Source organism: Nerophis ophidion, linkage group LG19 (assembly GCF_033978795.1).
Source record: "Nerophis ophidion isolate RoL-2023_Sa linkage group LG19, RoL_Noph_v1.0, whole genome shotgun sequence".
Lineage (NCBI taxonomy): Eukaryota > Metazoa > Chordata > Actinopteri > Syngnathiformes > Syngnathidae > Nerophis > Nerophis ophidion.
In genome coordinates, this window is record NC_084629.1 from 16,799,938 (window position 1) to 16,815,538 (window position 15,601).

Here is a 15,601-nt window from a genome sequence, read left to right on the forward strand (position 1 = left end):
ATTATTAGCTTATTGACTATGACACGCAAACATTTTTGGGACTTCTGCAGATCCCAAATACTGATGGTGATAAGGAATAAATTGGGAGTAGATAAAGAACTAATCAAGGTAAGAAAAGTAGGTTTTGCATAATATGTCGTAAGGTGCCATTTTGGGGTCCTTATACCCACACCATATTAATACCTGTATGATGAAGCACAGTACGTCTGACTATGGTAAATAATAATAATAATGCATTTTATTTGGTATCACGCTTTTATGACAACTCAAAGACGCGCTTTACAGGATAAAAAATTTAAATATGAAACAATTCAAAGTAATAATATAAAATACAAAAAATACAAAAGAAAAATACATAATAATACAGGACAATTACAAGACGGGACATTACAGGACACAGAACACTAAGCACTGGTTGAAAACAGATCTGAATAGGTGTGTTTTGAGAAGGCTTTTGAAGGTAAGGAAGATCTGAGCAGTCACGCATGAGTTTGGGAAGAGAGTTCCAGAGCGATGGAGAAGGCTCTATCACCCCAGCTGTGGAGCTTGGTTCTGAGTGGTGGGTAGAGGAGGTTGGCATCAGAGGAGCGGAGGCTGCGTGAAGGGGTATGGCGGTGAGGCAGGTTCGTGATCCGTGGTCCTCCGACAATCCATTGTTTGCTTCATAGCTTACCAAAGTTAGCTTTTAATTAAAAAGGGTCTGTTTCCAACTTCCTCACAGTCACATTTTTCAGAGCAAAAAATATGTCACCATTAGTGGTTTAATCGAACACAATTCTTTTTAAAAACAATTTTTCCCAATATGTAGTGGCTGCTGGTGGCAGGAGCTCTGTGCTCTTGTGTTCCTGGTGTTTCCCTCTTGTTTTCATGTCTCCTTGGACGAATCCTCGCTCATCCATGCAGACTGGACACTGGCAGAGAGTTGGTAGCCGGCCGAGGATGGAGTCGGCTCTCGTTGTTGCTTTGTTGGGTCTGCTCCTGTCTCTGGCCATGCTACCCCCACCCCAGCGAACACCGCAGAGGCCACCACAGTCTGTGTGTGTGTTGAAATTATGTTTCTGTTTTTGGGGATGGTGTGTCGCGTTTGGAAGAGTGCCTGTGCCAGCAACCTGAGGGTTCCTGGTTTGATCCCCACCTTCTACCAACCAAGTCACGTCCGTTGTGTCCTTCAGCAAGACACTTCACCTTTGCTCCTGATGGGTCATGGTTAGGGCCTTGCATGTCAGCTCCCGCCATCAGTGTGTGAATGTGTGTGTGAATGGGTGAATGTGGAAATAGTGTCAAAGCACTTTGCGTACCTTGAAGGTAGAAAAACGCTATAAAGGTATAAACCATTTACTCATTTTACAATTTGGTTGCTTGTCTATGCATTGTGCAATCGTGTGTGCAAAATGTATATTATTGGTTGATCATTATCATTTATTTTTTTGTTGTTTTCCTTTTGTGGCTGTGTGTAGAAGCGGCACTGCTGGATTGGCAGCTGGTTGCGTCAGCTCTGCTCTTCCAATGTCTTTAATGTCCTTGGTTTTCTTTGATTGGACGGCGTTGCACCATTGGAAGAGTGGCTGTGCCACCAACCTAAGGGTTCCTGGTTCAATCCCCCAGCTTCTACCAACCTAGTGACGTTCGATGTGGCAAGACACTTCACTCTTGCTCCTGATGGGCCGTGGTTAGTCCCTTGCATGGCAGCTCCCGCCATCAGTGTGTGAATGGGTGTGTGAATGGGTGAATGTGGAAATAGCGTCAAAGCGCTTTTTGTACCTTGAAGGTAGAAAAGAGCTATACAAGTATAACCCATTTACCATTTTGATGTTTCCTTCTTACACACGTTTATGTGTGCTATGGCTATGAGGTTTTTTCCTCTTCCTTGGCCTCAGTCTGGACCCCCTCTCCAAGGGCCCAGGCTTATAAATAAATAAATAATAAATGGGTTGTACTTGTATAGCGCTTTTCTACATTCAAGGTACTCAAAGCGCTTTGACACTATTTCCACATTCACACACTGATGGTGGGAGCTGCCATGCAAGGCCCTAGCCACGACCCATCAGGAGCAAGGGTGAAGTGTCTTGCTCAAGGACACAACGGATGTGACGAGGTTGTTAAAAGGTGGGGATTGAACCAGTAACCCTCAGGTTGCTGGCACGGCCACTCTGCCAACTGCGCCACGTCGTCGGCGTACCAATGATTGTCTCACACACACACGAGGTGTGGCAAAATTATTCTCTGTATTTGATCCATCACCCTTGATCACCCCCTGGAAGGTGAGGGGAGCAGTGAGCAGCAGTGGTGGGCGCGCCCGGGAATAATTTTAGGTGATTTAACCCCCAATTCAAACCCTTGATGCTGAGTGTCAAACAGAGAGGTAATGGGTCCCATTTTTTATAGTCTTCGGTATGACTCCGTCGGTGCACCTTATAGTCCAAACAATATAGTAATTAAAATATAACTTTTTAATCTTCCCAATCCTACATTGACTCGGCTTGATCCCAGTCCCAATGTCTTTTCAAACGGTGTGCGACGAAACAGTCCAGGGAATTATGTCATAATATTCTAATCAGTGACGCAGCAGGAGGCGGCGAGGAATACATTTTCCACTGCCATTCATATATTGTCATTTTACACGCGCTTGTTCACGGGCCTGACTATATGTCAAGGCGTCGTGTTGCCATGGCGATGGCACACCCCGCACATGACCCTGATATGCTAACTCCAGAAGCAAACATCCACAGGCAGGACTTTGCAGTGCCCACATCCCTGCAGTGATGGGGAATAAATTGGGAGTGGATAAAGAACTAATCAAGTCGGAGGAGGCTTTTACGCACCTCCTAATGATTTCCCACAAGGCAGCGGGAAGGAAATAGACGACTGGAACAAAGTAGTACTGGCGACACGTTCGGCAAGTCCTCGTCATTATTCTCTGCGGAGAGCGGAATATGGGCCAACCAACCAAAAAAGGGAGGCTTTGAAAGGACCGGGAAGGCCGTGCGAGACGGCGTCGCTCAGTCGGACGGAAAACATCAAACGCCGCGCTCAAATTAGCGAGCAACCTTGCCAATGAAGCACCTCGCAAAGTTTGGAGGTTGGGGGGAATCAAAACAGCTTGTACAGGCGAGCCCCCGATGGTTTATGACTTAATCATGTGGAAGTTTTTCACGACACAACAACGTCCAATCCATAATTAATGAGCTTGGGAGATAAAACAAAGAGTAGACAGAACGTGGGGAAGGACTAAAGAGTCCTAAGATGGAGAACTTCTCCCCGCACATGGCAAGTTAGAGCAGCGACTCTCAAAGCGAGTGGGACTGCATGTTTGTGCATTGTATTCAATGTACATATACTTCCTAAATAAACCCTTGCCTTGTTTTTAATGAATACTTAGGCCCGCTACGCTACTGTATTTCATACATGCCAACCTTGAGACCTCCGATTTCGGGAGGTGGGGGGCGTGGTCGGGGCTGGGGCGGAAACGTGGTTTGGAGGCGTGGTTGGGGCGGGGGCGTGGTTAAGAGGAGAGTATATTTACAGCCAATATTTTTATATTGGCTGTAATTAATATATATATTAATATATACATATATTTAATCCATCCATCCATTTTCTACCGCTTATTCCCTTTCGGGGTCGCGGGGGGCGCTGGCGCCTATCTCAGCTACAATCGGGCGGAAGGCAGGGTACACCCTGGACAAGTCGCCACCTCATCGCAGGGCCAACACAGATAGACAGACAACATTCACACTCACATTCACACACTAGGGCCAATTTTTTTTAGTGTTGCCAATCAACCTATCCCCAGGTGCATGTCTTTGGAAGTGGGAGGAAGCCGGGGTACCCGGAGGGAACCCACGCATTCACGGGGAGAACATGCAAACTCCACACAGAAAGATCCCGAGCCTGGATTTGAACCCAGGACTGGAGGAACTTCGTATTGTGAGGCAGACGCACTAACCCCTCTGCCACCAATATATATATATATAATTAATATATATATATATGTATGAAATACTTAACTTTCAGTGAATTCTAGCTATGTATATTTATTTTATTATATATATAAATAAAATAAATAGTTGCATTTCAGACGGCACCTATCAAATACACAGTAATAAAAACACAGTTGTTCTACTAACTGTACTGTGCTTGCCGGGTACTGAAAAACAACAACACTTACCTTTCACTATTTCAGTAACGTCACTTCCGAGTTTCCAGAAGATGGCGCCAGTATGTGCTTTACCCCTTTCCCACTGATATGATCAACTTTGACGTTGGTTTTTCGACGTCCCAGTAAGCTTTTTCTCCTGGCTGGATTCCTGCCATCCTTTCCCGCCTCGTGGCTACTCTCCCCCGCCACCTGCGGGTTGTGTGTCGGGCCCCACCTGGATAAGCTGTGGCCTTAGACGTGCTGGCCCCCGCCAGGTTCGGTCTTGTGAACGCAAGATCTTTGACAAACAAAACGTAAATCCTGGAGGATTTCTTCACTTCCCGCGGACTTGACTTCCTCTGTGTGACGGAAACATGGCTGAGAGCCTGAGAGCCGGTGAGTCTGCCCCTCTTAATGAACTTCTGCCTCCGGAGTGTTTCTACTTTAATTCTCCGCGGTTGTCCGGTCAAAAAGGAGGAGGATTAGCAGTCGTTTTTAAAAATGACTTTAAATGCCGTCAGATCCGCCTGCAATCCTCCTTTTCAAGCTTCGAACTGTGCATGTTTGAGCTGGAGGGGGCGTGGCCTCCAGCTCCAGCTGAATTTCGGAAGATTTTCGGGAGAACATTTCTTCCGGGAGGTTTTCGGGAGAGGCGCTGAATTTCGGTAGTCTCCCGGAAAATCCGGGAGGGTTGGCAAGTATGCTGTATTATAATGTTGGTCATGACGGCGGTGCTGGGAGAGTTGAGTGTTTTCTGAGGTGGTACCTGGTGAAACAAGTTTGAGGCTCTCTTGGTTGCTTTGTTGGGTCTGCTCCTGTCTCTGGCCATGCTGCCCCCAGCTCACCCCAGCAGACGATGGGGTGGAACACCACAGAGGCCACTACAGTGAATATATGTTTTTGTTGTTGTTTTACTTTTGTGGCTGTGTGTAGGAGTGACTGGTTGCATCAGCTCTGCTCTTTTAATGTTTTTGGTGTTCTTTGATGTCTCCCTCTTGCATACGTTTATGTGTGCTCTGGCTATGATGTTTTTTTTCTTTGGCCTTACTCTGGGCCCCCTTTCCAGGGTCCCAGGCTTAGACTGAATTTTTTTTTCCGCTCCCCCCTCCCCAGCGTTTACCTGTTTCTCACCTTTTTTCTAAGGGGTGTCTGGAAGTTGGCAGATCCGTCAGCGATCTTAATCTGTCTCCCTGTAATGTTTGTCTGCTCTTGAATGGGATTGTGCTGAAAATGTTAATTTCCCCTCTGGGGATTATTAAAGTATTTCTGATTCTGATGATGAGATCTGCTGGGGTCTCCTTGGCTAAATAACCTCACACATGTTTTTAGCAACTGCCCTTTTTGGAAGTGAATTATATTTATATTTATATAGCACTTTTCTCGAGTGAATCAAAACGCTTTTATATTGTGAAACCCAGTAAGAGCAGGTTCCTAAAAACAGCAGAGCACTGTTGACATACAGACTCTATGTATCACAAATGATTGGTGTATATTAAAAAGTAGATGTTTTGTTTAATAGAGAGCTCTCATCATGATTACAATCTTTGACTGCTGTTTATAAACACCTACAAAAAAACACTTTTCTTTTATTGCAATCACTTTTTAAAGGAGCCATATGTAATAACTTCATGTCAAGTCATCCCTAAATGGCCCTGATCCGTCAAAAGGCATTAATAAATCATGTTTTTTCTTTCTTTCCCTAAAACCTCTATAACTGATAACGGTAGTTCAGCCGGGATATTCTCATTTAAAAATTTGATTTACAGCCCTAAAATATTTGTATTGTTTTCATTTGGATTTCTGGCCCCCCAAAAAAAAGTAGAGTGTTTCTGCATGTTGTATTGAGGATCTTTGATGAGATTGTTTTTTTGCAGTTGGTTTTTAAAAACAGCAGACAATATCTTTGATTGCTGTTTTTAAAAGACCTGCAAAAGAAGCTATTTCTATATAGTCTTTGACTAGACTGTCATTTCTTAAACACAGCAATGTTCTCCTGTCTTATAGAGGATCTTTGATGAGAGTTCTTGTAGAATCTTCTTAAAAACAGCAGATCAGTGCTGCCACATAGATGATCTTTGACATTTTTTTGTTTTCAACAGGTCCTTAAAACAGGTAGTTCTTCTGTTGTATAGAGGATCTTTAACTAGAGTTGTAGAATCTTCTTAGAAACAGCAGACTTTTACAACTGTTTTTAGAGACCTGTAAAAAAGTAAAAATGCTCTTATCGAAAGAAGATCTTTGACCGGAGTTTTTGCCGGTACGTTCTTTAAAACAGGTAGAGTAGTCTCGTCTTATAGAGGATCTTTGGCTACCGTTTTTGCAATTATGTCTTTAAAAACACAGTGCTCATGTGCTATATATGATCTCTGATAGTTGTTTTTTACAAATCCATAAATAGCAAGACTACTCTTGCTGTATAGAAAATATTTGATTAGAATGTTTGCCAGTATGTTGTATAAAAACACAAAAAAACAATCCTGTCATTTAAAGGATCTTTGATTAAAGAGTTTGCAGTATACTTAAAAACAGCCGAAAAGTCTTGCCAAATACAGGATCTTTGACTCAATTTTTTTGCAGTAAGTCCTTAAAACAGAGAGCTCTTGTTGTATTTAGGATCCTTTACTAGCTTATTTGCAGCAGGTGCATAAAGACAGCAGAAAACTCTTGTTATGTTTAGAATCTTTGACTGCTGTTTTTAGAGATGTGCAAAAAAGTAAGAATGCTTTTGTAGATAGAAGATCTTTGATCAGAGTTTTTGCCAGTAGGTTCCTAAAAATAGGTAGAGTAGTCTATCTTTGGATTGCGTTTTTGCAGTTATTTACTTAAAACATAGTGCTCCTTTTATATAGAGGATGTTTGATTTTTTTTTTTTTAAAGGTCCCTAAAAAGCATGACTGCTCTCTTGCTAAATAGAAGATATTTGATGAGAATTGTTGCCAACATGTTCTGAAAACAAACAAAAAAGCACTCCTGTTATATAAAGGATCTTTGAATAAAAATTTTGCAGTATACTTATGAGTCTTGCCAAATACAGGATCTTTGACTATTTTTAATTTTTTTGCAGTAGGTCCTCAAAACAAAGAGCTCTTGATGTATTTAGGATCCTTTACTAGCTTTTTTGCAGTGCATAAAGACAACAGAAAACTCTTGTTATGTTTAGGATCTTTGACTGCTGTTTTTAGAGATGTGCAAAAAAGTAAGAATGCTCTTGTAGATAGAAGATCTTTGACCAGAGATTTTGCCAGTAGGTTCCTTAAAACAAGTAGAGTAGTCTATCTTTGTATAGAGATTTTGCAGTGATTTCCTTAAAACAGTGCTCCCATCATATATAGGATCTTTGACCGTTTTTTTTTTTTTTACAACAGGTCTCTAAAAAACAAGATTGCTTCGGTTGAATAAGAGATCTTTGTTGAGAATTGTTTGCCAGAAGCCTTTTTGTTCCTTTTTTTTATAGTAATAAATAAGTATGTCCCTACTTTCACGCCTTACCCGCGCCAACATCCCTTTGCCTTCCAGGAAAACAAACCCCTAAGTCCACTTTTAACAAAATAAAGATTTCTACACATAGAAGTAATCATCTACTTAAAGTGCCCTCTTTGGGGATTGTAATAGAGATCCATCTGGATTTATTAATTTCATTCCAAACACTTCTTCACCAAAAAAAAATCTTTAACATCAAAATTTATGGAACATGTCCACAAAAAATCCAGCTGTCAACACTGAATATTGCATTGTTGCATTTCTTTTCACAGTTTATGAACTTTCATTCATAATTTGATGAAGTGTTATTCAATAAATATATTTATAAAGGATTTTTGAATCGTTGCTATTTTTAGAATATTTTAAAAAAATCTCACGTAACCCTTGGCATACCCTCAAGTACCCCCAGGGGTACGCGTACCCCCATTTGAGAACCACTGATCTAAAGGATTAAAGTTTTTACAGTAAATCCTAAAAAAACAGCAGAAGAGTTCTGCCGAATAGAAGATCTTTGACAAGGTTTCTTATTCAGTAGGTCCTTAAAAGCAACAGAGTGGTAAAGAGGATTGTTGACTCCTGTTTTTAGTTAGTTAGTCCGTGGTGTGCTTCTGTACCATAGAGGATCTTTGGCCAGCAAAACATTGCCTGTATTGTAACTCATGATTAAGTTATGGATTTGGTGAAGTATAAATGTCCTTTACCTCCATCCAGGTCGTCGCTGCCAAAGTGCCTCCTGTAGAAAAGCATCAGCTCGATCCTGTAGCATTTGTAGAGCGAGATGAGGAAGATGAGTAGCAGCAGGATGGCCCCGAGACCCCCGGCCAGTTCCACCGTGTACATGAGCTCTGCTGAGGACGACGTACACATAGAACATGGAGAACAGTCAGAAACCTACATCATAAATATCAAAGGTAAGGCATTTTGGAAAATACTGTGTTTGTCGACTTATATTTGGGTCCAGAGAATTATTTGTGCAAACCAACAGTTAGAGCCAAATTACTCCTCTAAGTTGAGCTTTTCTTCCTGTCACTTACACACACACACCTGTGAGCTAACCAGTTAGTTGTTAGCTGCTCAGCAAACAAATTCAAAGTTGATTTATATTCGATTCAGTATTGATATTGGGGGAAAAACATGAATTATTTTCTTTGATTTTGAGTGATTGTTCTTCCTAGATTTAAGGTCATCATATATTTGGTTCACAATGTTCACATGTTTTCTTCATCTTGGCTTTTGACGGAAAACATGTTTTTCATACATTTGATTCTGAGGTTGTCGTAAATTAAAGGTAATTTTATAGTTGGAGTGACTCTAAATTCAAGGTTGTTTTATATTTGGGTTAATATGGATAATTGGAAAGAAAACTCATTTTTTCATCATTTTGGCTACTCATATTTGGGATTATTTTATATTTGTGTTAATAAGGATTAGGGTTTTACAGTACACCGGTACTAATAAAGTACCGCGTAGCTAATGAATTAAAAACGGTACTATACCACCTGTGAAAAATACTGGTACTAATGTTGTCTTTTTTGCAGACATTACGGTGCAACCATCATCACGTCATGATATAGCTGGAGCAAAAGCGCATGTTTGGCAACACACACGTACGGAGCACTTACAAGCAGACACGGGCCGGAGACATAAGAGGCAGAATGGCTAAAAAAAAACACGATAAATGTGAAGTCATAAACACCGAAGTGCTGCTCTACAAGAGGTGGTTTAAAACATAGCTAGCTAGCGGCTAACATCATCCGCAGTGTTTTAGCTACTTCTAAATCACTAATCCTGGTCTCCATGGCGACAAATAAAGTAAGTTTCTTACAAGTATCATCCCTGCAGGACGAGGTATAGCTAAACATGCTTCACTACACACCGTAGGAGGATACCACACCTAACGTTCCTGAATGTAAACAAAAGGGTGGCTCTATACATGCATCGACTATAACGATACCAAGCACAAGAGCCGTATCTAGTCGATACTACAACGATTACATCAATTTTTCTTATTATAACAAAATCTTTTGTAATTTTTTTATTGTTTGTAAAGTCTGGAATTATGTCCCTGGACAAAGGAGGACTTTAATGATGACCAATGCATGATCCTGTAACTACTTGGAATAGGATTGATACCAAAATGTGTGGTATCACCCAACACATATGTAAAATATCCAAACAACAGAAGAATGATGAGGGGGGGGTTGCCCACATATGCGGTCCTCTCCAAGGTTTTTCATAGTCATCATTGCCACTGTCACCGACGTCCCACTGGGGTGAGTTTTTCCTTGCCCTTATGTGGGCTCTACTGAGGATGTCGTTGTGGTTTGTGCAGCCCTTTGAGACACTTGTGATTTAGGGCTATATAAATAAACATTGATGATTGATATTACATTTCAACAGAAGTGTAGGTAGAATATGTTAAAACTGAAAATAAGCAGATATTAACAGTAAATGAACAAGGAGATTAATAATCCATTTTCTACCGCTTGTCCCCGATAATGACACAATGTTATTGCATAGGTCAGCAGCCAAATTAGGAGCCATTGTTTGTTTACTCACTAATAAAAGAGTAGTTGTCTAGAATGTTCACCATCTTATTTTATGACAATAAGATACGATAAGGAACAATGTGTTAAATGTATCGTAGGATTTTACTTTAAAATACAGCCAATAATAAAAACAGATGTGTGGTCCCTTTTATTTTGAAAAGTATCAAAATACATTTTGGTACCTGTACCAAAATATTTGTATTGGGACAACCCTAATAAGGATATTTGGGGGAAATGATCTTTGATATTGATGTGTTGTACAAATCCAGGGTCTTTGTAAATTCAAGGTTGTCTTATATTTGCTTCAATATTGATATGGAGGGGCACACCAATTTGGAGGGATCAAAAGAGCCCTTAATAAATAAATGATAAATGGGTTGTACTTGTATCGCGCTTTTCTACCTTCAAGGTACTCAAAGCGCTTTGACACTACTTCCACATTTACCCATTCACACACACATTCACACACTGATGGAGGGAGCTGCCATGCAAGGCGCTAACCAGCACCCATCAGGAGCAAGGGTGAAGTGTCTTGCTCAGGACACAACGGATGTGACGAGGTTGGTCTAGGTGGGTATTGAACCAGGGACCTTCGGGTTGCGCACGGCCACTCTTCCACTGCACCATGCCGCCCCTAATTGAATGTTGAAAACATGTTTTTCATGGTGACGCCTACTTAAATTCGGAATTTCATTATATTTAGGTCCATAACGATATTTGGGGAATATTACTGGGGGTGGCACGGTTTGGAGAGTGGCCGTGCCAGCGACCTGAGGGTTCTTGGTTCGATCCCCAGCTTCTACCAACCTAGTCACGTCCGTTATGTCCTTGAGCGAGACACTTCACCCTTGCTCCTGATGGGTTGTGGTTAGTGCCTCGCATGGCAGTGTCATGCCTGGTAATCAGATTTATGTTTGATCATGTTTATGTTTCGTTTTTGGACTTTCGTTTCCCGTGTTGCACTTCCTGGTTTTATTTTGGTTTCCATAGTAACCCATTAGTTTCCACTTGGTCCCCTAGTCACGCCCCGATCCTCAGCCTCTCTCACACCCGTTTCCAATTACCACAGCTACTATTTAAGTCATTTTCTTTCTGTTCATCGTTCTGGGAACTTTGCTATTGCTGATGCTTACTTACCACAACCACGCACCTACCTTGCCTTGCCAACCTTCAAGCCTTGCCACGCTGCTAATTATTTTGACTACGCCACTTAAGATTTTTGTATTTTTTGCCTCAGTGCAAGTTTTTGTTAGTTGTGTATCTTTGATAGTATCTTTTTTTAATTTGTAGCTCATGCTATTGTGCTGTTTTTGTTTGAAAATTTAGTATAGATTATTATCCGCAACCGAGCGCGCCCTTTGTTTTGTTTTGTTTTTGTATTATAGTGTATAAATAAATAAATATGTTCATGTACTCACATCCACGCCTGACTCGTTCCAATTTCTCTCTGCATCGAAGAAGCAAAACTAATCCATGTCCCGGCCTGACAGGCAGCTCCCGCCATCAGTGTGTGAATGTGTGTGTGAATGTAGAAATGGTGTCAAAGCGCTTTGAGTACTTCGAAGGTAGAAAAGCGCCATTCAAGTATTTACCATTACCATACTGTTATATTGTCATTATCCATCCATTTTCTACCGCTTGTCCTGTTCAGGGTCGCGGGGGTGCTGAAGCCTATCTCAGCTGCATTCGGGCGAAAGGCGGGGTACGCCGTGGACAAGTCGCCACCTCATCACAGGGCCAACACAGATAGACAGACACCATTCATACTCACATTCACACACTAGGGCCAATTTAGTGTTGCCAATCAACCTATCCCCAGGTGCATGTCTTTGGAAGTGGGAGGAAGCCGGAGTACCCGGAGGGGACCCACGCAGTCACGGGGAGATCATGCAAATTCCACACAGAAAGATCCCGAGCCCGGGATTGAACTCTGGACTACTCAGGACCTTCGTATTGTGAGGCACATGCACTAACCCCTCTCTCTGTTGTGTTGTCTTCAATTCGGGGTTTTTGTAAATTCAAGGTTGTCTCATATTTGGCTTAATCGGACAGAAAACATATTTTTCATTGTGTGGTCTACTCATATTTGGAATTGTCCTTATATTCAAGTCGAAAGGATATTTGTAGAATAAAATATCTAGGAATTTAAGGGGCTGCGATGAGGTGGCGATTTGTCCAGGGTGTACCCCGCCTTCCGCCCCATTGTAGCTGAGATAGACACCAGCGCCCCCCGCGACCCCAAAGGGAATAAGCGGCAGAAAATGGATGGATGGATGAATTTGAGTTTTTTTTAAAAATGTGGGTGTGGGGGGTGGGGGGGGGGTGTGGCTTGTGGACCTGCAGCGAAGCGGGGTGTGCCAGGATCAGCTTCGAGATTAGCGGCAGGTGCGTAGATGCCACAGCTGAGAGTGTTTGTTTGATCAGCTGTCGCTCCGTTAAAGGCAGCAGTCAGAAAGGAGAGGCGAAGTGAAGTGAATTATATTTATATAGCGCTTTTCTCTAGTTACTCAAAGCGCTTTTACATAGTGAAACCAAATATCTAAGTTACATTTAAACCAGTGTGGGTGGCACTGGGAGCGGGTGGGTAAAGTGTCTTGCCAAAGGACACAACGTCAGTGACTAGGATGGCGGAAGCAGGGATCGAACCTGGAACCCTCAAGTTGCTGGCACGGCCACTCTACCAACCGAGCTATATTGCCCCGTATAGGTGAGTTGGATGGTGGAGAGCGAGGCCGAGCGCGAGCGAGAGCGAGACACGACACCGGAGAAGAACCATTCGTGTGCTCACTCGAGAAAAGACTTTGCATGTTTATTGAAAAATAGAACTATTTTGTAGACCTAGAAGAGCCTGTGATGTCAATGATTGGTGGTCCAATGAACACGGAGGAGCAAGACATTCACAGTGGGGTCTTACTACTATTGGGGTTGTTTTATCTTTAGGTCCATATGGATATTTCCATACAATTTTGAGGGGTGGTCTTATTTTCGGTTCAACGCAATACCGCAGTGAAATGAAGCCGACCTTCTCTCCCGGTGAAATGGAGGCTTCTTGAAATTGATGTGTTCTTCAGCTGGCCTGCAATGTATTTGAATAAACCGCAAGCTAATGTTTACAGGACAGGAGTCATATACGAGAAGCTATAGATTTACAAACATGCGACTTAAAGCTGACAGTCAGCCTCTTTGGTCTCACACACACACACTCTCCCCAGACTCAACAATCATCAGCATCCGGGGGGAGAGAAGCCAAGCTGAGAGCCAAGCAGCATCCATTATCAGCGGGGAGCGTCAAGAGGCTGGTAGGTTGGGGAGGAGTGATGGTGCAAATAGGAGATGAGGAGAAAGTGGATTCATTTGATTGGCATTAAAGGGGAACATTATCACCTGACCTATGTAAGCGTCAATATATACCTTGATGGTGCAGAAAAAAGACCATATATTTTTTAACCGATTTCCGAACTTTACATGGGTGAATTTTGGCGAATTAAACGCCTTTCTGTTTATCGCTCTGGAGGCGATGACGTCAAAATGTGACGTCGCCGAGGTAATACAGCCGCCATTTTCATTTTCAACACATTGTAAACATTGGGTCTCAACTCTGTTATTTTCCGTTTTTTCGACTATTTTTTGGAACTTTGGAGACATCATGCCTCGTCTGTGTGTTGTCGGAGGGTGTAACAACACTAACAGGGAGGGATTCAAGTTGCACCACTGGCCCGAAGATGCGAAAGTGTCTGCCGCCAGACCCCCATTGAATGTGCGCGAGTGTCTCCACATTTTACCGGCGATGACAGACATGGCACAGAGATGTATGGATAACCTGCAATTGCATTTGCAACGATAAATTCAACGAAATCACAAAGGTGAGTTTTGTTGATGTTATTGACTTATGTGCTAATCAGACATATTTGTCGCGGCGTGACTGCCAGCTAATCGACGCTAACATGCTATTTACCGGCGGTGCTAAAGCAGACATGGCACAGAGATGTATGGATAACCTGCAGATGATTTGCAACAATAAAGTCAACGAAATCACAAAGGTGAGTTTTGTTGATGTTGACTGCCAGCTAATCGATGCTAACATGCTACGCTAATCGATGCTAACATGCCATTTACCGGCGGTGCTAAAGCAGACATGGCACAGAGATGTATGGATAACCTGCAGATGCATTTGCAACAATAAAGTCAACGAAATCACAAAGGTGAGTTTTGTTGATGTTGACTGCCAGCTAATCGATGCTAACATGCTACGCTAATCGACGCTAACATGCTATTTACCGGCGGTGCTAAAGCAGACATGGCACAGAGATGTATGGATAACCTGCAGATGATTTGCAACAATAAAGTCAACGAAATCACAAAGGTGAGTTTTGTTGATGTTGACTGCCAGCTAATCGATGCTAACATGCTACGCTAATCAATGCTAACACGCCATTTACCGGCGGTGCTAAAGCAGACATGGCACAGAGATGTATGGATAACCTGCAGATGCATTTGCAACAATAAGGTCAACGAAATGACAAAGGTGAGTTTTGTTGATGTTGACTGCGAGCTAATCGATACTAACATGCTATTTACCGGCGGTGCTAAAGCAGACATGGCACAGAGATGTATGGATAACCTGCAGATGCATTTGCAACAATAAAGTCAACGAAATCACAAAGGTGAGTTTTGTTGATGTTGACTGCCAGCTAATCGATACTAACATGCTATTTACCGGTGGTGCTAAAGCAGACATGGCACAGAGATGTATGGATAACCTGCAGATGCATTTGCAACAATAAAGTCAACGAAATCACAAAGGTGAGTTTTGTTGATGTTGACTGCCAGCTAATCGATGCTAACATGCTATTTACCGGCGGTGCTAAAGCAGACATGGCACAGAGATGTATGGATAACCTGCAGATGCATTTGCAACTATATTACGTTTCCTTCCACCCACATTTAATGCGAAAAAAACACTTACCAATCGACGGATTAAAGTTGCTCCAGTGTCACAAGATGCGAAAGTGCTGATCGTTTGGTCCGCACATTTTACCGGCAATGCTAATGCAGCTATTCGGCCATGCCTATGAATAGCGTCAATAGCTAATCGCTCAATAGCTTCAGTTTCTTCTTCAATACTTTCATACTCCAACCATCCGTTTCAATACATGCGTAATCTGTTGAATCGCTTAAGGCGCTGAAATCTGAGTCTGAATCCGAGCTAATGTCGCTATATCTTGCTGTGGTATTCACAATTGTTTGTTTACATTGGCAGCACTGTATGACGTCACAGGGAAATGGATAGTTGCATCGCAATTACCGAAAATCGAACCCTTTAAAGCTTTTTTTAGGGATATTCCGAGACCGGTAAAATTTTGAAAAAAACTTCAAAAAATACAACAAGCCACTGGGAACTGATTTTTATTGTTTTTAACCCTTTTAAGATTGT

At 42.2% G+C, this 15,601-nt stretch overlaps 1 protein-coding gene across 2 annotated transcripts in view; it reads right to left on the minus strand.

Annotated features, from left to right (window-relative positions):
- il1rapl1a (interleukin 1 receptor accessory protein-like 1a) overlaps positions 1 to 15,601 on the minus strand; it is a 650,628-nt gene that overhangs the window by 16,671 nt on the left and 618,356 nt on the right. For both annotated transcript variants that reach the window (XM_061879367.1, XM_061879366.1), the window contains exon 9: positions 8,320 to 8,466. In XM_061879367.1, coding sequence (XP_061735351.1) covers positions 8,320 to 8,466 — 147 coding nt within the window. The remainder of the gene's footprint in view (positions 1 to 8,319; positions 8,467 to 15,601) is intronic.